The 12,588-nt window shown below is 43.5% G+C and overlaps 1 protein-coding gene across 3 annotated transcripts in view; it reads right to left on the bottom strand.

The window, feature by feature from the left end:
- Positions 1–12,588, bottom strand: part of c4h6orf89 (chromosome 4 C6orf89 homolog) — a 47,143-nt gene that overhangs the window by 33,905 nt on the left and 650 nt on the right. The window contains exons 2-4 of one of the 3 annotated variants that reach the window (XM_016993309.2): positions 10,505–10,720; positions 6,988–7,195; positions 6,173–6,338 (exon numbers count right to left, since the gene is read on the bottom strand). In XM_016993309.2, the coding sequence (XP_016848798.2) occupies positions 6,173–6,338; positions 6,988–7,176 (355 nt within the window). In that variant the 5' untranslated portion in view covers positions 7,177–7,195; positions 10,505–10,720. Of the gene's footprint in view, positions 1–6,172; positions 6,339–6,987; positions 10,721–12,588 lie in introns of all 3 variants that reach the window. The other 2 variants (XM_062978446.1, XM_003220401.4) reach the window with 2 other exon arrangements.

The raw sequence follows: 12,588 nt of genomic DNA on the forward strand, positions 1-12,588 counted from the left end.
CCGGTGTGGAGACCCCCGCCGCCAACCCCATACCCCAGAGGAGGCGAGGAGGTGCCGATGCAGTTGGGCAATGTGCGTCCCAGACTAGATGCCGCCGAGAAGGCCCGTCGTCAACGCTTGAACCTCTGCTGGTACTGCGGGAACGGGGGCCACCTCGCCAGAGAGTGCCCAGCCAAAGGGAAGCCTGCCGCCCGTCTTGCGGCGGCGTCCTCCACGGAGTCGAAGGCGTCTGAGCCGACTGGCACACAGCCGGCGGGGGAAGCCAACGACCGGGTGTAGAGAGGCTCGCCAACCCGGTCAAAAAATCCATCCAAGAGCCGCCAACCGGGGTCCTGTTCCTTCTCGTGGTCACATTATGGTCAGCAAAAAGGGGACCCGTCATGATCCACGCCATGATAGACTCTGGAGCTACCAACAATTTCATCGATAGAGAGTATGCCGACTCTCTGGGATTACAATATCATGATTTCAAGAATGCCCGTGTGGTGCAAGCCATAGACGGCCGTCCCCTCAAGACGGGCCCCGTAAGCCAGTGGTCGGAACCCACCAGGATGTGGATAAGGGAACATATGGAAGAGATTTCCTTCTTTGTTACCGAGGTTCCCCATTTCCCTGTGATTTTGGGAATTCCATGGCTGACACTCCACGACCCTAACATCTCCTGGTCCAACAGAGAACTGCAGTTTGCTTCACCGTACTGCCAAAACCATTGCCTCGTAGCCAAGGTATGCCATGCCACAGACTCCGAGCCCATCATCACCTTGCCAAAGAAGTACTCCGAGTATTGGGATGTATTCAATGAGAAAGAAGCCGAAAAATTACCCCCACATAGACCTTATGACTGTGCCATTGACTTGGTGGAGGGGGCCCCGATCCCGCGAGGGCATCTCTACTCCCTGACTGAACCAGAGCAAGAAGCTCTCAGGGAATTCTTAGAGACAAACCTTCGCAAGGGGTTCATCAGACCCTCTCAATCCCCAGCCGCCTCCCCAGTGATGTTTGTGAAGAAGAAGTCAGGGGAATTACGCTTGGTGGTGGACTACAGAGCATTGAACAATATCACCAAGCGGAACAGCTATCCCCTGCCCTTAATCTCGGATCTACTGGACCGACTTCGAGGAGCCAAGGTCTACACCAAGCTGGATCTTCGGGGGGCTTATAATCTAGTTCGCATCAGAGAAGGGGACGAGTGGAAGACCGCCTTCCAGACTAAATTCGGATTATTCGAGTCCCGAGTTATGAATTTCGGTTTATGCGGAGCTCCCGCAACGTTCCAGCATTTTGTCAACGATATTTTTCAGGACTATCTAGACAGATTCTTGATAATCTACCTGGACGATTTTTTGGTGTTTTCCAGATCACAATCAGAACATGAGAACCACGTCAAAATGGTGTTGCAACGATTGCGGGATCATGGACTTTATGCCAAGCTAGAAAAATGCGCTTTTGATCTACAAGAGGTAGATTTCCTTGGCTACCGCATCTCGCCTCTAGGCCTTTCCATGGATCCAGCCAAAGTTTCAGCAGTATTGGAATGGCGGGCGCCAACTAACAAGAAAGAGGTGCAGCGTTTCTTGGGGTTCGCGAACTACTACCGCAAGTTCATTCCAGATTTTGCCCGCTGGTCCGACCCCATCACTAGCTGCATCCGTGGAAAGCAGCCTTTCCGCTGGACTGATCAAGCAGAGAAAGGGTTCCAGCAACTGAAGAAACTATTCACCTCCCAGCCAATTCTACAGCACCCAAATCCTGGAACCCCTTTTGTGGTGCAAGCGGACGCCTCTGATGTGGCAATTGGGGCTGTACTCTTACAACCGGTGGGAGATCACCTCCACCCCTGTGCCTTTTATTCTCGTCAACTAACCACACCAGAGAGGAATTACACCATTTGGGAAAAAGAACTACTGGCCATAAAGGCAGCCTTTGAAACTTGGAGACATTGGCTAGAAGGGGCCAAATTCCCCATTGAAGTCCACACTGATCATCGTAATCTAGAACATCTAAGAACTGCCCGCAAACTAAATCAGAGGCAGCAACGTTGGGCTTTATTCTTTGAACGTTTCAACTTCCAGATCCATTATGTGACCCCAGCTCAAACCAAGCAAGCAGACGCCCTGTCACGTAAACCGGAATACGCTGCAGGACGCAAGGAGACCTTTGAATCCCAACTGCTACAACCTGAGAACTTTGCCACGCTCACAGTGGGGAACATCAAATCCAGTCCCATTGGTTCAACTTCCCCTACTCCAGGACCCATCTGTGCTCAAGAAATCAGGGCTAGTCAGCAAGCAGATGCCTGGGCGCAGGACCAACTTCGCCAAGGTCTGCATTTTCCCTTTTCGCTTAAAGATGGGCTGCTCTGCTATAGAAATCATGTTTATATCCCACCCGGACCGGGCAGGGAAAAAGCGCTTCGTCTGTGTCATGACTGCAAACCAGCAGGACACTTCGGACTATTTAAAACCATGCATTTGATCCTAAGAGATTTTTGGTGGCCCAAGATCCGCAAGGATGTGGAAAAATATGTCAACACCTGCCCAGTATGCCAGCGCTCCAAGATACGAAGGGAGAAGCCCTCAGGGCTTTTACACCCCCTTCCTACCCCATCTCGCCCATGGGAAATAATTTCCGCGGATTTCATCACTGACCTACCACCTTCCTGTGGATTCACCACGATCTTAGTGGTGGTGGACCTATTCACCAAGTTAGCCCATTTCATTCCCTGCGAAGGCCTCCCCACGGCCAAAGAAACTGCGGATCTATTTCTTCAGCATGTTTTCAGACTACATGGATTGCCCAAGAGTTTAGTCACAGACCGTGGATCTCAATTCACCTCTCGTTTTTGGAAGGCACTACAAAAACTACTGGGCATAGACTCTCGCTTATCTTCAGCTCATCATCCCCAAACAGATGGGCAAACGGAGCGCACCAATGCCACTTTGGAGCAGTATCTTCGCTGTTATGTAAACTACCAACAGGACAATTGGGCTTCTCTGTTACCACTGTCTGAGTTTGCCTACAATAATGGAGTTCAAGCTTCTACAAAAGAAACGCCGTTCTTTGCAAACTACGGCTTTCATCCACGTTTCTTTCCCCCTGTCATTGAAACTTCAGAAGTTCCCGCAGCAGAGGATTGGCTGCAGGAACTCACAGCGGTGCAACAACTTTTGCTCCAGCAACTGGACCAAGCCAAGGAGGACTATAAACGCCACGCTGACAAACACCGCCAGCCGGGCCCCGAAATCAAGGTAGGAGATCGGGTTTTTCTGTCCACTCGCTTTCTGCCCTCCCACCGCCCATGCCGGAAGTTAGATGCCCGCTTCATTGGCCCCTATCCAGTGGTGGCGCAACTAAACCCCGTGACTTTCAAACTCCAACTTCCGCATTCAATGCGCATTCACCCAGTGTTTCACCGTTCCCTGCTCCTTCCGGCGGATGGTGTGCGTCCTGATACAGACCAACCGGCCCCCCCTCCTGTTTTGATGAATGGGGAGGAGGAGTTCGAGGTTGAGGACATTTTGGATTCTCGCTTTCATCGCCGCCGCCTACAATATCTCATTGACTGGGTGGGTTTTGGCCCTGAGGAACGCTCTTGGGAAGACGCCTCCACAGTCCATGCTCCTGATCTAACCCGTCGCTTCCATCTGACCTATCCCACCAAACCGCGACCTCGCGCCTCGGGGAGAGGACCCCAGTTTGGGAGGGGCCCTGAGGAGGGGGATAGTGTGATGAACCATGGGCCTTGTAGTCCTGCTCAGGACATTGTAATTCCTGATGAAGATGAAAACTTGGGTTTTTTACCTTCCCAGTCTGAACTGGATTCCTCTCAGCCAGACCCTTCCCAGGCAGATCTGGAAACCTTGCACCTGCAAGAAAGTTGTGCCCCAGAAGTATGTCAAACAACCCCAGAGCCTACTTCTCCCGTGTTCTTGCGCCGGGAGTTTTGTAAACAACAGAGAAGTTTGGATTCAGCTTCGCGCAGGAGTGCGAGGATAGCAGCTAAGAATGTTGCCAATTAACATTGGTTCTCGTGAGAATCTTTAAGGAGTTTAACATCTGGTCTCAGAGTTTAGCTTTCGTTTCTGATTCCCAGAGAACCGCTTTGGTGAGAAAGTTGGACTCTATATAGGTGTTTTGCCCGCGTAGCAACTTCGCGGAGTCAATTCGTCAGCCTACGGAGCGAGTTGTGTCTGGACAGCGCGCTCCGATTCAAGCCTCGCTCTTGCTCAAGCCTTGCCTTGCTATCCAGCCTTCGCCTTGCTTCCCAGCCTTGTTTACCTGCGGACCTTGCCTTGTTTCCCAGGACTAATCCTTGCCTTGTTTCACGGATTTTACCAAGTTATTCCACGGACCTTGTTCTTGTTCTTAGTTACCTTGTTCCACGTTCAAGCCTTGTTTCAAGTATCAAGTTATTTCCTAGCCACGTTCAAGTTTTATGGACTAAAGGACCTTGTCATCTCCCCTCACTTTGCTTGGCAAAGTGAGTGTTTCGGTTATTGGATTACAACTTTGGACCTTAATATTTCATATTGGACATTAATTCCTTGGACTAATTTTGACCTTTCCTGAAAGGTCTGCTTCTGGACTATCTTTTACATTTGCTTTTATTAACTTTATATATTCCTTCAATAAAGATATTAGATAGATTCTGGCCTCTGTGTATGGTTATTGGTGCCTCTGCCGCCTGGGTCGTGACAAAATTAGTCCAAAGAAATAATGTCCAATATGAAATATTAAGGTCCAAAGTTGTAATCCAATAACCGAAACACTCACTTTGACAAGCAAAGTGAGGGGAGATGACAAGGTCCTTTAGTCCATGAAACTTGAGCGAGGCTAGGAAATAACTTGATACTTGAAACAAGGCTTAAAACGTGGAACAAGGTAACTAGGAACAAGAACAAGGTCCGTGGAATAACTTGGTAAAATCCGTGGAACAAGGCAAGGATTGGTCCTGGGAAACAAGGCAAAGTCCGTAGATAAACAAAGGCTGGGAAGCAAGGCGAAGGCTGGATAGCAAGGCAAGGCTTGAGCAGGAGCGAGGCTTGAATCGGAGCGCGCTGTCCAGACACCACTCGCTCCGTAGGCTGACGAATTGACTCCGCGAAGTTACTACGCGGGCAAAACACCTATATAGAGTCTAACTTTCCCACCGAAGCAGTTCTCTGGGAATCAGAAACGAAAGCTAAACTCTGAGACCAGATGTTAAACTCCTTAAAGATTCTCACGAGAAGCAGTCTTAATTGGCTACATTCTTAGCTGCAATTCTTGCACTCCTGCGCGAAGCTGAATCCAAACTTCTCTGTTGTTTACAAAACTCCCGGCGCAAGAACACGGGAGAAGTAGGCTCTGGGCTTGTTTGACATACTTCTGGGAGACAACTTTCTTGCAGGTGCAAGGTTCCCAGATCTGCCTGGGAAAGATCTGGCTGAGAGGAATCCAGTTCAGACTGGGAAGGTAAAAAACCCAAGTTTTCATCTTCATCAGGAATTACCATGTCCTGAGCAGGACTACAAGGCCCATGGGTCATCACACTAACAATGAATCCTGAACATGTTTTTCTTGGCTTATTCCTACAAGAGTATATTTGAGATTGCAATTTGTGTCAGACCTAAATAATCTAGAATCTCTTTTTTAACACATCTCAGATTGGTGTAAATATAAATGCATTCTGCTATTGCCCTTATGAGGTGCAAATTTATTGTACAAGAGACTCATCATAATAGGTTGCTTCTCTTTTTCACAAATTATAAACAAACAAGATTTTCCCAATGAATAAAGATGTATTTGTGCTGTTTCAGTGGCCCTTCAGAAGATTCTTTTTTTTTTTTTACAGATGTGATCAACAGGCTAGCAAGTCACCACAGAGCAGTGTGCTAATGTGTCCAAACATTTCAGTTGGAACCAATTCACTAAACTTTATTATGAACACAAAATAAAGTCTTTGAGCATGTAGAAGAGTCAATAAGAACTTTGTGCAGACAGATGCTAATGAAACTCAGTAGCAGTTTTTGTGTTGATCCTTACAAAAAAGCAGATTTTTTTTACAATAGAAGTTGAGGAAGTTAATTGTGGTTATTATTCCCTTGTGTTAATTAGAATTGATAAATCATTATTGCACCCCACCTCTGCATGTCAAATTATGGTTAAATTGATATTTAAATCATTTTCTTACTTTCCAGCATATACTTCTTCGTAATGGGTAAAGGCAGAAGCCGGATGTGATTCATGAGGGAGCCCCACACATGGGCTCTGGAGAGGGTCGTTTCAGGCACAGAAAGGGTATGTGGCTGAATCATGAAGTATGCAGTCAGCAGAACTAACCCCAAGGTAACCAGGCCCTGTAAGGGAAGAAAAGCATTTGCCTGTTGACACTGCAATAGCCAGGTATGTATTTAGAGTGAGACTCTCCCCTTAAAGGGTGTTCTAAGTAACTAATTCACAATCCTGGCAACTATGAAGTTTGCTGAACACTGGTGACCATTTCAAAAACTGTAGTAAAAATAGCCCAAAGTATTCTGCCACATTAAATAACATAAAGAAATTGCATATATCTATCATATCATTGTCTATGCAATAGTGAGGTACCATACACACCTGTGTATTTAACAGAATGGCAGTGGTCAGCACACAAACATGCAATCACCTTTGAGTAACCGATGTAAATCAGGTCACCAGACACTGAAGTCATTCCCCTGTAGACCTCTGGGTGTTGTCTAAGACTCCTTCCAGAAAATAAAACCAACTGTTCAAATTACTGCTATGGTTCAATACTTTGCCTGCCTGCTATATGACTAAGTTGATGTCAAACTACAGTGTACTTTCTGAAATGGCATTCCAGTGTTGCTAGACTGCAATGCTCAAGACACCTGACAATATTATGCTGGCTAAGGCTGATGGAATTTATATTCTACCACCCAGAGGTCAACATCTTTCCCAACCTTCTTGAAAGAACACGGGGAACTGTAAGGCCATTTACAAATGCTTTACCTTATACAGAAACATCAAGAGGGGGTAGCGTGGAGGTCCCCTTTGGGGTTCATTTTTTTCCAAGAGTTGTCTGATGAATTTCTCAATGGCTTTTTCAGACATACCACACTGGTAACCAGTCTGTCTCACCAAGTCAATGGTCTCAGAGAGTTTATCATAAATGCTAAGTTCATTAGCAGAAAGCTCCATGTCCTCTGGCAAAAAAATCCTATTAGGGAATATTTTAAACAACATTAACAAAGAAAATATGTCAGTCCCTGAAGGAAAATGGACAGAAAGGAAAGCAAGTTCCCTGCCTAAGCACATTTTCTGTGGAATGCAATCACAAAGCTAGCTCTGAAAAGTGATGAGCACAGTTCGTCCGAACACAAAACAAAAACTGAGTTTAGAAAACAAGATCACTGCAACTGATTGAAATAAGACTATTTTGTTTATCTTGACATCACAAATCCTATAAAAGGGAAATGTTTACTTTCTTGTTAGTTGACTTTTCTTTTCCTTCTTTTCTTTTTGTTTACACACAAGAGCTGGTGCAGATCAAGCTAACATTTTTTTAAAAAATAATCAAAAAAATTTACTGTGATGTACACTCATTCAACTGTAGCCTACACTACAAAGAATCTACTTTATTTCAAACTCCAAAAAGTCTTTCAGATGGGACAGTGGATTTTTAAGTGCCTACACCAGGTACAATGAGACAGATTCCACAAGCACCAAAATATCACGATGTATTGAAAACATTGACTACAAAAATGCGTTTGATAATCCAGAACGTTGGATAAGCGAGTCTTGGATAAGCGAGACTCTACTGTATCTTTTTCTGAGACTAATAGAATTTGATGAGGTTGTCCAGTGGGTTTCAGACCACTGACCAACTGGATTAGGACTCTGGTCTCCAGAGTACTAATCCAACATTCAAAACACTACACCACACTGGGTAAGATTTACAAAAAACTTTCTTAATTCACCATTTCATTCTTCTGTAAAACAGCCTGCAGCTCTTATAATGAAACCGTCCAGACAGTTTAAACTTCACTGCCCAAAAGTTCCCACCAATAATGGCAAATAGTAAAGAATTATGGGAAATGCAATCCAAAACATTTAGAGGAGCAAAGGTTCCCCATCTCTGTCTTAGAAATATACCAGTTCATTCAATTTCTTTGGCTTTCTCAAATTACCAAAAAGAAAAGAGTCAAAGAAGGGGCTGGGTGGACTTTTTCATTTTATTTCTTTTAACAGACACTGAGGCAAATCATGGCATAAATGGACTGGAAGCCTGTACAGCAAGAATAGAATTCCATATTTCATTTGTTGAAATGTTTATTATTCTAGGCAACATCAAGTAAGAGGATTGCAAAACTGAGCATCAATTTTGTAACCCCCGAGGGCAAATTCTACTCAGTGTCTTATCACATACATTTCTAAATTTAAAAAATTGCACACAGTTCTGATAGCTGCTAAAGCTGATCTGTGCCAAATGGGATTTGTCCTTCCTCCAACCCCTCAGACAAACATAAACACTGGTCACTGAGTATCAGATTAACAATTATCCTGCCATGCAAAGCCAACCCTATTTCAAGCAACTCATTGTTTGAGGTGGGCAGAGAGGCACCAAGTAAATCAAATGCATTCAGATTACAACACATGGGAGGAATTCAAGGCCCATCAAATGGTAACAGATTCAGCTGTCATCAGTTTCAGCTATCCGGCCAATGCTCATATATATAGGAAGCTTTTAGTCCAACATCTACAGGAGCCACAGGCTATCTTGCAACGTGATTTCTGTATCATTTGGCCATTGCCTACAAAGGAATTCCATACTTGCCTAATTCAAGATGAATCAAGTTTAAAATTCCAACAAGTATTGAAACTTATGCTACTGTATGTTTTAAAAAATTAAACTGAAGAGTCGTGAAGGAATTTGTAGCTGAGTCAGACTTTTGCCAATACTTTATGACCCTGTTTTCTGTGGTTTATTCCTATTCCCTTTCTCACCTCGAGTTTTTAACCTAGTGTTCATGTGGCCTGCCCTTGGTTTTATTGTTCTTTTGATTTTGTTTAATGTAGTGCATATTATCTTTTATTGTATTGTTTAATGTGTTATGCTTTGTTGTTTTATTTATATTATGTGATATTGTATTGTTCTGGGCATGGCCCCATGTAAGCCGCCCCGAGTCCCCATTGGGGAGATGGTGGCGGGGTATAAATAAAGTTGATTATTATTATTATTATTATTATTATTATTATTATTATTATTATGCTGAGACTTTCGCTTTTTTATGTAGAAGAAACAGAATAAGTCACCAAAAATCTCATATGGCATAATGACGTCTTTGAGCTTCCCAGATGTTGAATTGTCTAGATCTAAGCAATTAAACATATATCTCATTGTCATGTAAAGTGCTTGATGTACTGCATTCTAATCCTAGTTTTCCCTTGACTCAAAAAATCCAACCATCCAACACAGGTGAAACTGAAAGTTGAAAACTAGTCACTTCCCGTTACAATTTTTCTCTTATTTTTTAAAAAACTTTTTGAAGGCTTATCATCCTTCCCAACTCAGGCAGCCTACATATGCTGAGAGCAAAAATTTTCCCCCTTGCCCAGTTAAAGGTTCCTGACCATGCTTTGGCTGCCAATATTTCCCCAATGAATCTCAACGTGCCTGAAAATTGTTCAGCAATTTATGCTGATCCCATGAATTTTACAGTGATTTTGTAGGCCAAGGATGAGCAGAGTGGTTTTGAAATTCCTTTCTCTGATATGTAATCTGCAGCATCTGCTATTTGTGGTGGTGTCCCATCCAAGTACTAACTAGGACTGACCCTGCTTAGCTTCCAAGATCAGATGGGATCTGCTCCTCTAGGGGATTTAATTAAAGACTAGCACAATTGTCAATGAACTGCATGACCTTTGTATTCTTTCTGATCCTATATTTCTACAGTCATGAGAAAAGGCAAGATAAATATCCTACATGTGTTACAAATGTTATGAAGACTGATAACAGTATCCTATACATGTTTAATGTACTCACAAGGAATCCCTTATGCATTCAACTAAGGTTGCTCCTAAATGCACAGAACTGTGCCCATGAATACATGACTGTGACACTTTAATAAGAACATTTTAATTTCAGTTTTACATCTAACCTAAGAACATCATAGCATTGCTGGATCTGGTTAAAAGCCTATCAAATCCAGTTTAGATTTCATAGTTGGTTTCACAGTACATCTCTGGAGGCCTTACTTTCTCACAACTCAGTTCTACAGTATGCAATGCAAGAGCCCATCTAGCAGCATAGAATTTTAAGGTGCCATTTTGCAAAAAAAATTGATGCTACTCTGGTACAGCAATTAGAGCAACTTCAATGTGCACACAAAATCCTTGCATAAATTGCATGCAGGTGGATAAGAATATGACACCAATTGCAAAAGGCATGGACAAAAACCTCTAGCCCGGAGGCCTAAACTGGTTGGCAGAAATTTATTTTGCTTTTATCTCTCATCAAGCTCCATACCTGAATCCCAGGAAATTTATACATGAAACTGGAGATTTGATTTGCAGGGTTCATTGGGTTAAATAAGTGAAATGGACACTGAGGCCCATGCACTTTGGTCCCCCACAATATCCATTGTCTTGTGCATGTGATTGAAATGCAGCTAAAAAGACCCCTTTGAAATTGGAATTATTGTCCTTAGGAATCTTCTTGAAACTTGGTAACTTTCAGTACTACCTATGTATGAAATAAGAAAATCAGCAATTTTCAGCATCAACTTTCAACTGCCAAAATTTAAACTATGCCAGAATTTAAGAGGTACTTTGCTAGCAAAGCTGGTGATTGAGATAACATGTAAAATACATCTTAAAATCGCCCCGCCCCACAAACACCCCCCCCCCCCCCAAACTATTTAATTGTATACATTTCAGCAGAAGGCAACAGGAATTCCCATAATTTCCTGGAAAAGCGTCTTGAAAACTAACAGATTCAAAAGAACTGAATTATATGCCTGCATGAAGATGATTACATATCTAGTCTTTAACTATAATGGTGCACATGCAATATTCAACCTTGTTAAGATGGTAACCATTAAAAATGTAAATGTCAAGCAAGACGCAACATTTTTCTAGGCCCAAAAGCTGACCAGATTTCATCCTTAACCATTAGAACCCACATGGTTTCTGGAATCAGATACTTTACAAAATAGCAGCATCAGCAACCCTTCTTTCTCCCTTCCTCTTCTACTTCCTCACTTTATACCAATACCCATCCCCCACTCACCCCAAACAATGGGACTTAAAAGGACTTAGAATTTTAAAAAATGCTTTAAAAATCAAAGTTGAAATAGAAATAAACTAATTCTTTCTGCATAGCACAAGTGAGTCAAAGCAGCCAGAAAGGGATTCATACTTTTCAGTTCTACTTTCCTGCTTACGATTTTCTTGTAATATTGATTGAAACAGGGCTGCATGATTCACAAGGAGAAACAGGTGGTTGATTGCCTTGCCTCAAATAGTAATGTGAATCAAAATAATTCCTTGAGGGCCTTTATATGCTTTACCTGTTTTATTACTCTATATGTCTATTTGTTTATTTATATTGTAATACAGCATTTAATTTTGCCATGTCTGTATGCTGCTCTGAGTCCCCTTTGAGGTGAGAAGAGCGGGGTAGAAATATAGTAAATAAATAATGGTGTGACTCTTTATCAGGTATGGGCAAACTTCAGCCTTCCAGGTGTTTTGTACCTCAACTCCCATAATTCCTAACAGCTGGTTGGCATCAAATTGTGCCTTTATGTACACTGCTCTGAGTCCCCTTCAGGGAGAGAAGAGCAGGATATAGATATGGCAAATTAATAAATAAGCCCCAAACACCTGGAGGGCCCAAGTTTGCCCATGCCTGCTGTATACAGTAGACCTACTCATAAGTAAATTTCACTCAACTAAATGGGTTTTCTTCCAGGTCTAAGCATCACAGCAGCCACAAATATTTTGGAGAGGAGGGAGGCTGAAGATAGTAAAATAAAATGCTGGGGCTTCTGCCACTAAGGCTTCCAGAATAAAAGCAGAGGCTGCTTCTGTACTCTAAATGCTTCTGGGGCGAAGCTAGCTACACTGCAGAATTAATGCAATTTGACACCACTTGAACTGCCAGAGCGTAACACTATAGATTTGTGGGAATTATAGTTTTATGCGTCTTCTGCCTTCTCTGCCAAAGGGGGCTGATGTCTCCCAAACTGCAACTCCCAGGATTCCAGAGCACTGAGCCATGGCAGTTAAAGTGCTCTCGAAGTGCATTCCTTCTACAGTGTAGAGCAGGCATGAGCAAACTTGGGCCCTCCAGCTGTTTTGGTCTTCAACTCCCACCATTCCTAAAGCCTTCCTTTTCCCCCTCAGCCGCTTAAGCCCGAGGCTGTTCAGAATGGTGCGAGTTGAAGTCCAAAACACCTGGAGGGCCCAAGTTTACCCGTGCCTGGTGTAGAAGCACCCTGAATCTCTGTGTTCCGCCTCCCTCTTTGTATTTGTGTGCCCTCTTTCCCCAAATACACCCCTCCTCTATCCCTCCTAAGAGTGTACTCCACACTCCACAGATGCAGCGCT

The sequence above is a fragment of the Anolis carolinensis genome, chromosome 4 (assembly GCF_035594765.1).
Source record: "Anolis carolinensis isolate JA03-04 chromosome 4, rAnoCar3.1.pri, whole genome shotgun sequence".
NCBI classification, from domain to species: Eukaryota; Metazoa; Chordata; class Lepidosauria; order Squamata; family Dactyloidae; genus Anolis; species Anolis carolinensis.